At 38.0% G+C, this 15,607-nt stretch overlaps 1 protein-coding gene across 2 annotated transcripts in view; it reads left to right on the forward strand.

Annotated features, from left to right (window-relative positions):
• The first annotated feature begins 4,178 nt into the window (after window positions 1-4,178).
• Window positions 4,179-15,607, forward strand: part of PALMD (palmdelphin) — a 48,796-nt gene continuing 37,367 nt past the window's right edge. Inside the window, exons 1-2 of one of the 2 annotated variants that reach the window (XM_011992517.1) lie at window positions 4,179-4,402; window positions 4,862-4,970. In XM_011992517.1, coding sequence (XP_011847907.1) covers window positions 4,926-4,970 — 45 coding nt within the window. In that variant the 5' untranslated portion in view covers window positions 4,179-4,402; window positions 4,862-4,925. Of the gene's footprint in view, window positions 4,971-15,607 lie in introns of both variants that reach the window. The other variant, XM_011992516.1, reaches the window with a different exon arrangement.

The following is a 15,607-nucleotide window of genomic DNA, read 5'->3' on the forward strand; positions in this document are numbered from 1 at the left end:
CTGGGGGACCATTCCTTTTGTGGAACCTCGGTGATTTTTTAGCCTCTTTCTACAGGCTCTTTCTACGGATTCTTTCATAGTCACCCTTCCTGATGGATCTCTCTACCTGAATTTTCCCTGTTCCTGTATGTCTGAGAAGTTGGCAGTTTTATTACCTTAAAATATGAATCTGACCTTTTCTCTCCCACTTTCCTTGAACATCAAGTTCTATGTATAAATGTATATTTCTATCAATCTCTCTGTCTAATTTCTCCTTTCTGCTCCAGACAGGACAATCTCCCTTATGGACCTCTAACACATTGTTTCACCCCCTCTCATGCTTCGAAATGCCTTCTCTGCTTCTAAAGTCTACTTTCTCCCTGCAACAGCTTTCCTGCAACTCACATTAATCTCAATTTTTCAATTCATGTTGCATTCACTGCTAATCCCACACACTACTATCATTCACTATGATATACTACCCTGGGCTGAAATCATGCATTAGTTAGCACTTTGTTTCATCAGAATACAATAACGGTTGGTTTACTATTCTTTTTTCTTCTAATTGTTTTGAGCATGTGTCTTATCTCTCCAGCCAGACAGTAAATTCATTGTAAGAAGGAGCACTGTCTCATAATCTCTTATATCCCTACCTCCTGATATAATGTCAACTAATTGACTTTAACTTTTAACTCTTGCCATCCTCGTTTACACTGGTTGGAAAACAACAAAAATATTTAGTAAAAGTAGTTCAATAAAATAATTGACAGCAGATAGCACTCTATTATATATTTATTTTACAAAGGCTGAATTTGGTCATGAATATATAGTTAATATTTAATGAAAGCTAGTTCACTAACATATGCTACTTTTTGAACTACAATTCTGGATGTTTTCTGATCCTTCCATAGTTACAATAAATTTTATAAATCCACCTGAGACTTCTTTCCTAAACTCCAAATTCATATATCCAGTTGCCTACTCAATATCTCCATGTAGAGAACCAATTGACTTTTCCAAAATCTATCCTCTCCCTCAAAAAAAAAAAAAAAAAAAATCCTAGTTCATCAACTTCACTATCTCAATTAATGGCAACTTCTTTTTTTTTTTTTTTTTTTTTTTTTTTGAGACGGAGTCTCGCTCTGTCACCCAGGCTGGAGTGCAGTGGCGCAATCTCAGCTCACAGCAAGCTCCGCCTCCCGGATTCACGCCATTCGGCACCCGCCACCACGCCCGGCTAATTTTTTTTATATTTTTAGTAGATATAAAAAATATAATTTTTTATATTTTTAGTAGGGTTTCACCATGTTAGCCAGGATGGTCTCGATTTCCTGACTTCGTGATCCACCCACCTCGGCCTCCCAAACTGCTGCAATTACAGGCGTGAGCCACTGTGCCCGGCCAATTGATGACAACTTCTATTTACTCAGGCAAAGAGTGATTATGAATCCTCTCTTTCTCTTAAACCCCCATATCCAGTCCACCAACGGAATCAAAGACATCCATGGTACAACCAATTCCACCACTCTCATTGTTACCACCTTGACACAAGCCACCATCATCTCTCATCTGGATTACTGCAATAACATCCTATCTAGTCTTCCTGCTTTCGCCCTTGCAAAACACTCCTCTGCTCAAAGCACCTCAATATCTTCTCATCCTACACAGAGTAAAAGCTAAAGTCCTTACAATGGCCTACTAGACCCTGCATGAATTGGGACCTGTTACATTTCCAACCAAATTTCCTGTTAACTCTCTCTTAGTCCCAGCTCTCTAACCACACTAGCCTTGTTCCTAAAACATGGCAGGTATGGCTCACCACAGGACATTTGCACAGGCCCTTCCTGATATGCTCTTCCCATAAGTATCCTCATCACTAACTCCCACTTCTTCTTCAAGACCTTGCTCAAATGTTGCCTTCTCACTGAGGCTACCTTAATGAGCCAATTCTAAAGTGCAACATTCCCTACCTTAGCCATCTTTATTCTCCTCCCTGCTCTATTTTCTTTCCATAGATTTATCACTGTGGCTGATGAGAATGTGCCTCTCAGACACTGAACTACAGGAGCATAATTGACCCAAGAGTCCCACTTTGGGTCAATTTAAAAAAAAAAAAATCAAACCTTTACTCTGAAACGCATTCCTATGGTTGCTTCAAGGCTATGCTTCCCAGGGGCTACTCCCAGACAGTGACTGAGCACGGCAAGAATGCTAAAATTCCTGAGAGACACTGGACCACTCTGGTTGCTGACAACTGATGGGTCTCACCACGTGTTTATTCATTCGTTTAGTGGACAATACTAATAATTGTTAATTTTTTAAGCATTTGTTATTCATTCTGCATATATTTATTGAGAACCTCTGATGTGTCAGGCACTGTGTTAGGGGTTTGGGATACATGGATGAACAAACTTTCTCCTCTCCTGGAACTTACATTCTGGTAGACAATAAAAGATTAAGTAAATAAAATATAGTAGATGTGGAAGTTATGATGTTATTCTGGATCCTATGAGAAACAAATGCCAAGATGGGTTAAATGTACAGAATTTTATGAGGAGAAATGACTGTACGAGAGAACATGGGAGGATCGGCAGAAAAGGCTGGAGCTGGACATGTCTAAGAGGCAGGTGAAAGAGAGAGGGAGGGACAGTTGAGTGGAAACAGCCTAATCTGTAGTGCAGACCAAGGGAGATTGTCAAGGCCATCAGAGCTCTGGCTCCAGGATTCCACTCAGGTCCCCCAGATTTTCCCAGCTCCAGCCTTTTCTGCCTACCACCCACATGAAGATGCCAATCAGTTGTTGCAACTCTGCTCCCTCTTAAATTCCCTGATCCTCTTTTTTTAAATCTTGTCCTCCCCTACACTAGCAAAATCTTGGGTTTTCCTCTAGCAGAAATGAGATTTGAGAGGTAAATTGTTTTTAGGAAAAGATCCAGACTAATAATTGGATGACTGCCCATTTGTTCTGGGCACCAAACATGCAATTCTGACTGAGATATTTATCATTACTGCTTTCTTGTCTTTAATTTCAGCCAGGATCTACAAATAAACAAAATCAGAAGTTTTGAAGGTTTGATTTTTTTTTTTTAATGCGTAAATATGCATCCAACAGTAAACAAACTTGGCCTACATCCAAACAATCCTCCTATTCTCTGGTCTCCCTAAGTGTCCCTTCTGAGGATGTATGAGCAAAGACAAACTACTCTCAAGTATAATTTCAGACTCTTAAAACATGGGTTTCACCTTATAGTGACTGACTTGGGATGAGGGCTCTGTGGTTGGGGAACTCTAGCCGATAATATGGGGAAACCTCAGTAGGGCCAATAAATTTCTCCAGAGGACGTTCCCACACCATTCTGTCTTAGGCTGTTACACCCAGCTGTAGTGTTCTAGGAGCTAGATGGAGGAGGAGGCTGGGGGCCCAACCCCTTCTCATAAAGACTGACTTAACCTTCAGCCTGTGCCTCTCCTTGCCCTGTGTCCTTGGGCAGTCCTTGATGAATGCCACTTATAAAGTCAGGCAGCTGGAGTTCCAGTCCTGGCTTTGCTACTTACTAGCTATATGGCAAATTACCTCTCTGAGCCTGTTCCCTCATTTTTAAAGTGGGGATTATAGCACTTATCCCTCAGCACTTTGCAAGAATGCATTTGCCTATAGAGAGAATGCAACAGATATTAGCTATTATTATTACTAATATCAAAACTACAAAGGAAATATGTTCAATGTTTGGGTTGTCCTTTTCACCTCTTCAACTGAATGTCGATATGAAAGTGCTTAATAGCATTCAAACACATAATAATAAGGTAGTTGGTAATTAGGATTTACTTCAACAAAATTTAATCAAAGAACCTGTAGGGAAAAGAAAACAGACAGAGCCAATTGTACAGCTTCCCAGCCTCTGCTTTGACCTAGGAGTCCCATTGGGCTTGCCTGCCTTTTTCTAAAGAGGGGAATATCCACACAGTCCAGGGCTCCAGGCAGTTCCAGAATGTCTCATCACATTTTCAAAGGCTCACTCCTTTCTCTTGCGTAACTGGTGAGGTCAAAATGGGCACCTTCCTGAAAGCCAAGAGTGTCATTTCTGAACAACGTCCAAGAAAGAACTGCATTCCACAGAAATCCAAGTCAAGCAATAACAAAAGGTGGCACTTGGTGTTTAAGCCACACTAAATACCTTGGTGGGCCAACTTCTCAATATAGTCACATTAACACCTTTGAGTTCTCCATGACCTAAAGATTCCAAAGTTTGCAACAAATTGCTGAGCAGGTGGGTCGGGGGTGGGGTGTAGAAGGGGGAGAACAAACCAACGTAAATTCACCGCTACATGAAGTTTAACGTAGCTATAGATTGTTGTATTATTATCAAAGCCAATCAGTGGAAGAAAGGCAAACAAGTGACTTGGCACTTCTGCCTCAGCCAAGGTAAGGCTCTCTCTCTAGAGGTAGAGAGCAGGTAAACGAGCTTTGTACAAACACACACAGACCCACACATCCGGGGATGGCTGTGTGTTGCTAGAGCAGAGGCTGATTAAACACTCAGTGTGTTGGCTGTCTGTGCCACTCCTGGAAAATAATGAATTGGGTAAGGAACAGTTAATAAGAAAATGTGCCTTGCTAACTGTGCACATTACAACAAAGAGCTGGCAGCTCCTGAAGGAAAAGGGCTTGTGCCGCTGCCGTTCAAACTTGTCAGTCAACTCATGCCAGCAGCCTCAGCGTCTGCCTCCCCAGCACACCCTCATTACATGTGTCTGTCTGGCCTGATCTGTGCATCTGCTCGGAGACGCTCCTGACAAGTCGGGAATTTCTCCATTTCTCCACTGGTGCAAAGAACGGATTTCTCCCTGCTTCTCTTCTGTCACCCCCGCTCCTCTCCCCCAGGAGGCTCCTTGATTTATGGTAGCTTTGGACTTGCTTCCCCGTCTGACTGTCCTTGACTTCTAGAATGGAAGAAGCTGAGCTGGTGAAGGGAAGACTCCAGGCCATCACAGTAAGTCTGCGTACAGTTATAACTCATGAAGGTGGTTGCTTAGAGGAAGGCAGACCGTGGCCGGCTGCCCCTGTCGCTGAGCCCTTGTAAGTGGAAAAACAGAACTGTCAGCCTTCATGGACGCGTCTCTGTTTCTCTCTTAACCCTTATGACCCTCTGTAACTCTGGGGCTTCAGAACCTGAGTACAGGGCAAATGTTCTTGATTTTCAAAAAGGCTGTGCCTGCGTTTCAAACAACAATCAAAAGCTGTTAAGGCAGTCTGATAAACTATCTTTCACACTCTGTGTACCTTAGAAATGCAGTTTTTCCTTAAATGTTCATTTGACTGGTCTTAGATCAAAACACAGATCCCCAACTTGGAAACTTTTTTAAGCTATGAATGCATCAAAAAGTTAGCATTTTTTTAAAAGAGAGAAAAAGCAATTTTAAAAATGACCTGAAACTTTGTATTTGTAGTAGATAGCATGTTCCAGAAAACCTAAGATAATTAAAATGAATGTTAGTATACGTAATTTAAGCATTAAACAAGAGAAAAGTAGGTAAAAGCACGTATCAGATTAATTCTAAGATATCAGTTTCCAGCAGAGTCACAAACTGAATAAGATCCTGATAAAGGAATGCAGTGCATGCAGTGGATTTGGAAAATATTTTGTTAATACCGAGAAGGAAAATCGTACATTTTTTATGTTTGTTCTGGGTAAAAGTCAAAGCAAGAAATAAATTACTTTTCTTAAATGATCCAGCTTTCTTTTTAATTTTATAAAGCCCTGTGTTTGGCAGTAACTTGAAAATCTGTGTCACAATCATTTATCATTAGCTACAACTTTTGATGTAATTGTTTTAAGAAATAAAAGATCTTTGTAAAGCAATATCCCAATTTCTCAGCGTTTTCTGCCACTGACATTAGGTGTAGGAAAAAAATTAGTACTTTTTAAAAACTGATGCTAGATCAGGGATTTGTTGTTGTTGTTCTTAAAATTTTCATTGTATAGCTAATTACGCTAATCCTAATTTAGATTTTTTACTAAATTGATACAATGTCTCAGTTTCACCCAGAAACATTCAGTAAATTGAAATGTCTTCTTAGCCAGTAGTAAGACACCAGAAGTCTATTGATAAGGTTGCTACTTATCCTTAAAACAATGCTTTGCTAAATGTCTAGCTTCTAATTATTATATTTTCCTCTCTTCAGAAAACCTTGATCAGGATTGTTGTTTGTTTTGTTTTGTTCTTTTTTGTTGTTACACTGAGACACCATCTCAGCTGTCCTGCTTTAAGGGACAGGAACTCGGCTTTGCTGTGTTGTTTTTGGCACGGGCCTGTTACATTACAGCTGTTGTCTAAAGGTTACTTTATTAGACTGCGTGAGTTGTGTGGTCACAAGCTCCACTATTTCTAATGCTTATATCTCCTAATTAGCTAATTGAAATACACAAGTAGACCCTTGTTCTGAATTTTCCTCTTTCAGTTGGGCCACACCCTTGCTCGAGCCCTTTTTCCCTCCAGTGCACCTTACAACTCTTACCAAAACCACACATTTCCAAAGATATAGCTGTATACAGTTATTTCTAAGGCTAGGAATCTTAGTCACTGAAGGTTCCAATTGCAAATAGAAACAGAAAATCGTCATAATGCCTTAAAAGCTATCAAGAGAGTAAGTAGGTTCCTGAATATACAGATGTATGCTTTTTTGATGATTAAAAAAATATTTGGATTATTCCATCAGCCTAAATATATCCCATTAGAAAGGATTAAACAAATCTCCAACGTAAGATCACAAAGTAATTCTAGCTTGGAAGTAATCTACTTGTATAAAGGTTGTAGGGAAAAAACTGGAAAAAGTTTATGGGAACAAATTTCTCATAAACCAGCCTACACCTCACCAGGCTAAATCCAGTCACATTTGTCACCACCTAGAGGAAAAGTGGAGCAGTGGTGTGTCCATGGAAACAGCACATCCAGTCTCCTCCCTCTTGGACGCCCTGGGACATGCCAGCTTTCCTCGCCCTCACCCTTGCCTTGCCCAGGAAGCCACCTCAGCTAATCTCTTCCCCCCTAGGAAAACAAAATCACAGAGTATGCAGAGAGTTTGCAAGAATTATTTCATTTTTGGAAGTACTTAAGCCTCAGAATCTCCAATCTAGACTAAAACTCAGTGAGAATCTTTGCATTTTAGCTTTTTCCTCCTGTTTACCTACACTGGAAATAATTTTTTTTATTCTTCAAGAATGAAATCAGAACAATGCACCCAGACATACCAATACATAGACCTCACTTTGGAAGAAAAAAAAGAAAAAAACTTTTACACTATAGGATTTATTTCATTTTTACATTAAAATTTGTTTCTCCAATGACTGGCTATAATATAAAATAATCTTCACAGTTGTATTTATTCTATCTGGTTTCAGGTGCCTAAAAAGTCATTATGTTCACTGCAAAGAATTGAAAAAATAAATTGAAAAAAGAATTGAAAAAATAAATTGAAAAAATATACCTAGAATTTGACAGAACCAAGATCCAAGTGCCCATCTTTTTCTTTTTCTTAAGAAAAAAAAAAAAGATTAAACACATTAAGTAGTTGAAATGAGATACTTAGGTTCTCAAATTGAAAACTAAATAATTATCGTGAAGCCATTCATTTCTCATATCAGATCAGTAAATTGAATTTTTGATTAGTCAGACGTCTTCTCAAAGATTTAAAGAGAATAAGAGCAAAATTATGATAGTATGCAGAAACAATTGTTCAAGGGTAGGTACTTCAGTTTGGGTGTACCAAACATAGATTCTATTTTACACAATTGCTTTCATGTTCTTCCTTATTACTTTATCCATGCACCAACTCTTCCCTTACCAAATTACTGGTCAAAGTACCCCTTTGCCTAGAAGTTCAGTTTTCAACTATAATTTTAAAACAGGGCTGCTTAAAGTTAATTAAATATTATGTTGATCTTTAAAATGTCTCTTGAGGCCCTTTTCAAGTCAGTACACATTTTAAAAAATAGTTGATCTTTCCACAAAAGGAGAGTTAACTGGAACTCAATAGTATTTTGAAATAGACTAGTAATTTGAAATTCACCTTTAACAATACTGGAATTGAGGATACCAATGACTCCAGCATTCTCGAGAAGCATGAGATGAAGGACTGAATGTACCACTGACAGAGTTATCCCTGCAGAGTTCCTGTCTGAAAGTAAACGTGGGCCACACTGAAGAACAATGAAAAGGCCCAGGGAATCTCTCCTCAAACACACAAAGATTCCCTTAGAATGAGTGACATTCCGTATACTCTTGACATCTCCTCCACAGCTAATACATTTTCTTACCCCCATGCCTACAGTGACATTGGAAAATACCATTACAAATATGAATATGCTCAAACCGGAAAACTAGATCTTAGACTGTCTTGTGATCAGAGACTCAGTTCTATTTGAAGGATGAACTCAGAGGAAGTTTAAGAACCAGAATCCACTTTCAGAGAACAGACGCCACTGAGGAAAAGAGAGTAAGAAGAAAGCTGACATTTTATTCTCATCCAGGCTTGCCTTTAGTTGTAAGGAATGTGTGTTATCAACAGAGTCTCTCATGCCTCTATTCAATTAATGGTTATTAGGCACCTACTATGCACCACACCTTGTGCATTTGAATGAAAAGAGGTGAAATAAGGGGAATCTGGAGTGTGAGGAGTGGGGATGGGAGTGCGTTGTAAGTTTAAATAGAGTGGTCAGGATGGGCTTCACAAAGAGGGTGACGTTTGAGCCTAGACGTGAAGGGGTGAGTTCTGTCAAAAGTTGGACAATAAAAATAATCACAAGTACAAGCACCTGCTTAGGACTGCCTCCATTTGGAAAGGAGCCATATAAAGTCCTGACACTGGAATTTAAGCAGCAGAGCCAGATTTTGCTGGCCAAAGCCGCTCATGATGAAAAAAAAAAAAAAAAAAAAAACCTCTCACATTTCCCCAGATCCACTCCCTACTGCTTTCCACTCCCAAATACCCAAATAAGTTTTTCTTGATTTGTAAATATAGGAATTTAAGAGGCATGGAGTTCTTTACATAAAACAGAAATCTCCACAGTACAGAGACCAATATTAAAACAATAACATGAACACAGATGGGTTCTAGTTACTTCTTTAGCACATGTTCCCTGTTACAAGTGTCTCCGAGCACTCTACCTCATCTTGTTCCCTTTTTGTCAATATCTGGGATCATCTAACAGTCAATAAGACAGTGACCCAAAGCAAGACCTGCCGTGTGATTTGTGGGGCCAAAAACACAATGGAATGTGGTGGCCCTTGTTCAAAAGGTATTCAAAATTTCAAGGCGGTGACAACAGAGCTTTGATCTAAGTGCTAGGCCCTTCTGAGCATGATGCCCTGGGTGACTTCACAGGTCACAAACCCAAGAAGTCAGCCCTGCTTCTGTATTCCAGACTGGCCATATATATTTTTCCTTATTCGCTCTATCTGAATCAGTGAGAGAGTAAAAACAAGTGTAAACTAGCCTGAGTCTTTAACAAAGGCATACCTTAACATGTGTTTGGATCATTGTATTATTTAGAGTTCTAAGGAATTCTTAAAGTACCAGTGGCCAAAGAATGTATAATGCCCCGTTGTTAACCAACATATCTCATGATGAAGACATAGTTAGAGGAACAACTTCTAATTTGTCATGAGCTTCCAAAGAAATTCACATGAAGATGGTACATGAAGATGTAGCAATCTTCTAAATAAAAAAGCCCCATGCCACAATAGTCAACAATGTAACCTCAGCACAATTTTCCAGTGCTGTACCAAGATTACATGTTTCTTCCAGAGACGGAAAGGTTTCTTCAAACAAATGTGGTATGCCACACTTCTTTGCCAAACATAATAGCCCACCCATAAAGGAGACCATGTGATGAGGTATAATAATTTTGATAGCTCATTAAGGAAACTGCTTTTTGATAACTGGGGAAGGTTTTTCCACTGTGCAACAGAATGATAATGCTACTTTGCTAAATCCTCTACTGACAAAGATCCCCATGAACTTTCTGAACATTACTGGATGGTTGAAAGGAAAAGCTGCTTCTTTAGAAAACTACGATTAAAACAAATTAGAGAACAAGCATCTAAGACTAACCAGAGTATAAACAAATGTAACATAGTTCAATGCTAAAACTGCAATAGGACTTCCACTTTTTAATCTACAGTCTCCAACTACCTACCCTCTCTTAAAATGAAATAAGAATATTTTAATTTATTTAAATGATAGTAATGTCATTTTGGGAAGAGACTCCATGAACATTTACTGCTTAAGAAGCTCCCTTACCCAGAACCCTGGGGCATGCACATTTTCCTAAAACATCATCAAAGCAGTTTGAGTGAGATCTGTAATTATAGTTTTTACATAAAATCCCAGGGACTGAGAGGATTCAGTCAAGCCACTTAAGACACACAGCTAGGTTATCCTCAGAAGTTCTGAATGGAACTTAAAACTAGATTCTTCTGTCCTAAGCATCAAGTTTTCAACCTATTAAATGTATCAGTGATTGACACAGGATGACATAACACAGCAAAGTGGGCTACAACAGCTATTATTAATCAAATATGCTAACAACTGTGGAATAAAATGGACATCTCCTAAGAAAAAGAATTGTGAGATTTCTAACAATAATAACAGTGCCTATTCTTACATGGCATTTAGGCTATGAAAAATAAAACTTTCACATCCATTTTATCTCATTTGTCTAATTAGTCCTATGAGTATTTTCAAAAGCATGTTATCATTCCCGTTTTACAGTAGAAAGCCAAGGCCAAGAAAAGCTAAGGAATTAGTCAAATGTTGGAACTTGAATCCATTCCTCTGCTTATCGGATTCTCTGACCATCATGATAAATTTTTATAAACATCAAAATCACACCCCTGACCCCTGTTCAGGACTTCCTCAGATTTCTGGCTGGGCACGGTGGCTCATGTCTATAATCCCAGCACTTTGGGAGGTTGAGGCAGGCAGATCACTTAAGGCCAGGAGTATAAAACCAGCCTGACCAACACGCTGAAACCCAGTCTCTACCAAAAATACAAAAATTAGCTGGGCATGGTGGTCCATGCCTGTAATCCCAGCTACTTGGGAGGCTGAGGCACGAGAATCACTTGAACCTGGGAGGCAGAGGTTGCGGTGAGCCATGATTGCGTCACTGCACTCCAGCCTCGGTAACAGAGTGAGACTCCATCAGGAAAGGAAAGGGAAGGGAAGGGGAAGGGGAGGGGGGAGGGGAAGGGAAGGGAAAAGACGGAAAAGAGAAAAGGAAAGGAAAGAAAAAAGAAAAGAAAAAAAGGAAAAGAACTTCCTCAGATTTCTGTTGTTCACGCTTGTGAATACAGTTTGAAGTGGAGTCAAGAGAAGAAACTATGGAGGTTCTGCTTTGCTTAACCACATTTTCTAACCTGAAGCAGTTCTCCACCTCTGCAGTTTCCTCCCACTTTCCCCAGTTTGCAAGGAATAGAAGTGGGCAAGAAGAGATTGTGGTGTCATTTCAGAAGCATTTGTTATTGTTTTAAGAGGGTTGGAACAGAATCAAAGTGATTTTTCAGAACACCTAATAGTTCAGGCCCTTTTTGCCTCTGCCTTCCTCCCCATCCCACTTCTTTATGTAGCTTCTTCCCTCCAGCCAGGAATTCTCAAGACAAAGACATACTTGCATCTTTCACAGTTCCCTCAACAAAGAGCTCAACACTAGCTGGAGCACCAAAACAAAACAAAACAAAAAAAACCGTCCTCAGTGGGTGAATGAATGAATGAACAAATACAATCAAGCTGAGAAAGGGTGAAAGCTAATGATTGTCTGGCCTACTGACAGATTTTTCTTCACTGAAGACCTGGCCAAGTTTACCATCACCCCTCGATTATTCAGGGGTTTGTTTTGTGTTTGCTGTTTATCCTGGTTTTGTTTTGTTTTGTCGCTATTTGTTAGAACAAACAAGATAGGGTAGACAAAGGAATAAATAAGTAAAACACACACTGAATTCTGTTTAGAGGTCTGTTAGAATGTGTTGTAAGGTTGGGAAAGAAGACTACAATTATTTGATAAATGGGGTTTAGAAAATGTGTGCTTTTTAATTCACCCCATAAATAGTAGTGATAACCATGCCCAATTCCCATGGCTAACTTAAGAAGTAGGATATTTCAAAGCTAGATGCAGACATAATCATTGGAACAGAAGAAAATGTAGAAACTTCTTTATCCACGTCCTCACTCTGTTAACACCATGCTCAAGCTCACCTTGAGCTTCTCCTTGAGCACTTCAGTATCAGGTGGATCAACACCCCCCAAAACACCCTTTTCCATTTGAGAACAACTCTCTGGGTTAAGAGTTCTGACATAATGTACCAGAATCTGGTTGCCTTTAACTTCCACCCAATTATCATGACTGCTGCCACTGAAGCTATACAGCTTTGTTTCCTGGATTTCAGTCATTCTTCACAGACTCATTCCAGACAGTCTCCAAATTGTCAATGTAACTGTTAGAAGTTGGTGCTAAGAGTTGATCAGAACTCTGATGAGTATAAAGCCCCTTGCTGTTATAATGTCCCTTATTTGGGGAATTGTATTTCTATTGATATATTTGGAAAGCAATAAGGAAGAAAGCAAATAATAAAAATAAAAAGATAAAAAAGCATCACCCCTGGAATTGTAGAAAATCAGGTTTGACACAAGTTCCACCACTCGATCAATCGCGTGACTTGAGAAAGTTAATGAACTCTCTAGTTTTCATCTTCAGTGTCTCTAAGGTTAAGAATAAGAATTGACTTGAAAGTTCAGTAAAGAAGCCAGATACACAATGAATATATATAAAGCAGTAGTTTTCTGAAAAACACAAATTAATCAGAAAATATAATGTGAAAATTTTCCATCCTTAATAGCTACAACATTTTGCAATGTTAAAATTTAAAAATAATACTAGTAAGGAAGTATGCCAGATTTACATGAAGAAATGTTTGCACTTTTATACCTACTAAGGAAATGGGCAGTATTTAACAAAACTTTACCAAGTGACATACTATATGTGACCAGAGACACATATTATTCCTGAAAGTGCAGTTTTAAAACAGAAAATTTATCATATACTTCCAAATTTATTTTAAGTTTAATACAGTTTCAATCAATATCTCTAAGGAGGTATTCTCATCCATTGCTTGTGTGGCCAATTTATATTACTAAACATGTAAAAATAATCCCAATTTGATATGAACTGTAATAAACTATGCAGATATAAATCTTATATAACATTATCAATCTCTGATTATCTCTGGATAGTGACCATTAAGAGTAACTTTAAATTTCATCAAGGCATGTAGATTTTTGCTTGTTTGGTTGGTTGGTTGGTTGGTTGGTTGATTTCTCTGATTTGGTGGGAAATGTGGATAAATAAGGAATTAGTTGGGTTTTCAATTTTGTTTCTCTTGGAATTTAACAAAACGATTCCAAAGTCCAACTAGAAAAATAAACTATGGCTATTAATCAATACATTTTTGATAAGAGCAATAAAGGAAAACTTGAATATATCTAATTGGTAAATGATCTAAACTATGCAGTATTGGTACCAGAATCAATAGTTGGAAAACTATACAGATAACCTGCAACCAGACCCTAATGTACAGTTTAAAAAATTAGTAAGTAATAAAAGTTTCATCCTAAGTCAATAGGAAATAATTATTTGATAAAACTTCAGATACATAGTTAAAAATTTAGAAAAACAATTACTCAGCATCTATGATGAATCAAAATAAATTCAGCTGAATTACAGTCATTTTTTAAAAGAAAATATGGATGAATAATTATTGAGTCTTAGATGATAAATAATATTAAAAACATTAAAAAATTAATAAATGTTAGTTATCATTAAAACCAGCTTAAACCTTTGTTATCTGCAGATCTTGAAATAATTAAGCAATAAAAAATAGTGTGTTTTAAATGCTTTGTTTTTAGTTATCAACTGCTACCACCTAACTTATTCCTTGTCTAAATAACACATTCCTTGTCTAGATGCAGTTCACTCTACAACTTTGCTAGGGATTAATCCATAATTTCACCAGTCTTTAAATATTCATTATTCACCTCTTTGCCTCTTCAAAAAATTGGGTCATTTGCCACTTTCAGTCTTCTGGTATCTTTTCACTTCATCCAAGATTCCAAGGAGGTTACTTAACAATATTTTTCTGTCATGTCTATAAATTTTTCTACCCACTGAAATGAAACCCATCAGAGACTGAAGACTAGAGCAGCTCTGTCTTTAATGCTGTATTTCCTCTTCAGCTTTGATTTCCCTTTAGACATTTTTGTTCTACCCTTTTGAGGATCAAGATTATTCTCCTTAATCAAAAATATGAAAGTAAAGTAGAAACGGAATAGTATTTTACCTCTGTCATTTTAATATTATGCTATGTATTTCAGCAGTCATCTTGTTGCCTTTATCTTTTTGTTCTTAGCATAACACACATGCGCACACACACGCACACACACACACATGCACTTTTTGTGCCCTCGGTGTTTTCATGTTTCACATCTTCACAGCACCCTGAATTTTTACCTTATTTACACTATTATAAATAAGTGTCACCGTCTTATCTTCATTCTTGGTTGTGTGAACTTATTGGGAAACTCTCAGTGATAGTAAATGATTTGGTTTTATTTTTTTAAATAGTAGCTCTCTTTTCCTCTTACCCGACATCATTTTTAATTGTGTGTCCATGTTTCCATTCGTAAATTGCCCACGCCTTATGATCTGTGTTCCCTCTTGAAATTTTTGCTCCATTTTCAATAATTTTTTTAAGAATGCTTCTCAAGAATCGTTAAAACATACTTTTACTGAAATCTGGTAAACTTCTAATTATGCCCTGGATTCTTTCCTAAGAATATTGTTAGCACATCTCTTTTTTTCCAAGTTACCATTACTTGTACATCACCAACTCTGCACTGTTGGTAGTAATTACATTCAAATAAGAGGTTTCTACTAGTGTTCTTTTCGGACCCTAGGCAATGAAAATATCAGCAAAGCTAATCATGAAGTTATAAGATTATCAGCTTCTAGCAAAATGAACCTGAAAACATTCAACTATTTTAATTCTTCAGTCATTGCTCTAACTTGCCTCTTCCAATTGTTTCAGATGGTTTAGAAAAACTACCTATACCCTCTTTCTAGTCAAGTAGTATGATGGCTTCTATTTTTCTTTACTTTTATCCTTGCCTAAATGCCCACAACCATGCTTTTCTTTTGTAGAGATAGTGAGAAGTAAAAAGAGCCCAGGACTAAGAGTTAAGATCTTCTTACAAGTCTTGGCCCTGCTACTAAATACCTTTCTAAGCAAGTCACTTAACCTCTTAAGGTTTCAAACTCTTACATGTAAAATGAAGCATTTGGACTGTAGGATTAGTAGATCTCTCACAACTTACAATATCATGACTCAGTGGTTGCCCTTTGTGCTCCCCACAATCTGTTTATTTGAAATAACATGTGTTCGTTCATTGCTCCTTTCAGTTATGCAGCCAAATTCACCAAGTCCTATTATAAATAATATCAGACTGACCCAAAATAAACTTCCACATGGGTTCCCCTTCTCCTATACCCATTAAAGGTAGGTGCTTCATGGAGGCTCT

The sequence above is a fragment of the Mandrillus leucophaeus genome, unplaced genomic scaffold (assembly GCF_000951045.1).
Source record: "Mandrillus leucophaeus isolate KB7577 unplaced genomic scaffold, Mleu.le_1.0 Scaffold413, whole genome shotgun sequence".
In the NCBI taxonomy this organism is placed as follows: Eukaryota; Metazoa; Chordata; class Mammalia; order Primates; family Cercopithecidae; genus Mandrillus; species Mandrillus leucophaeus.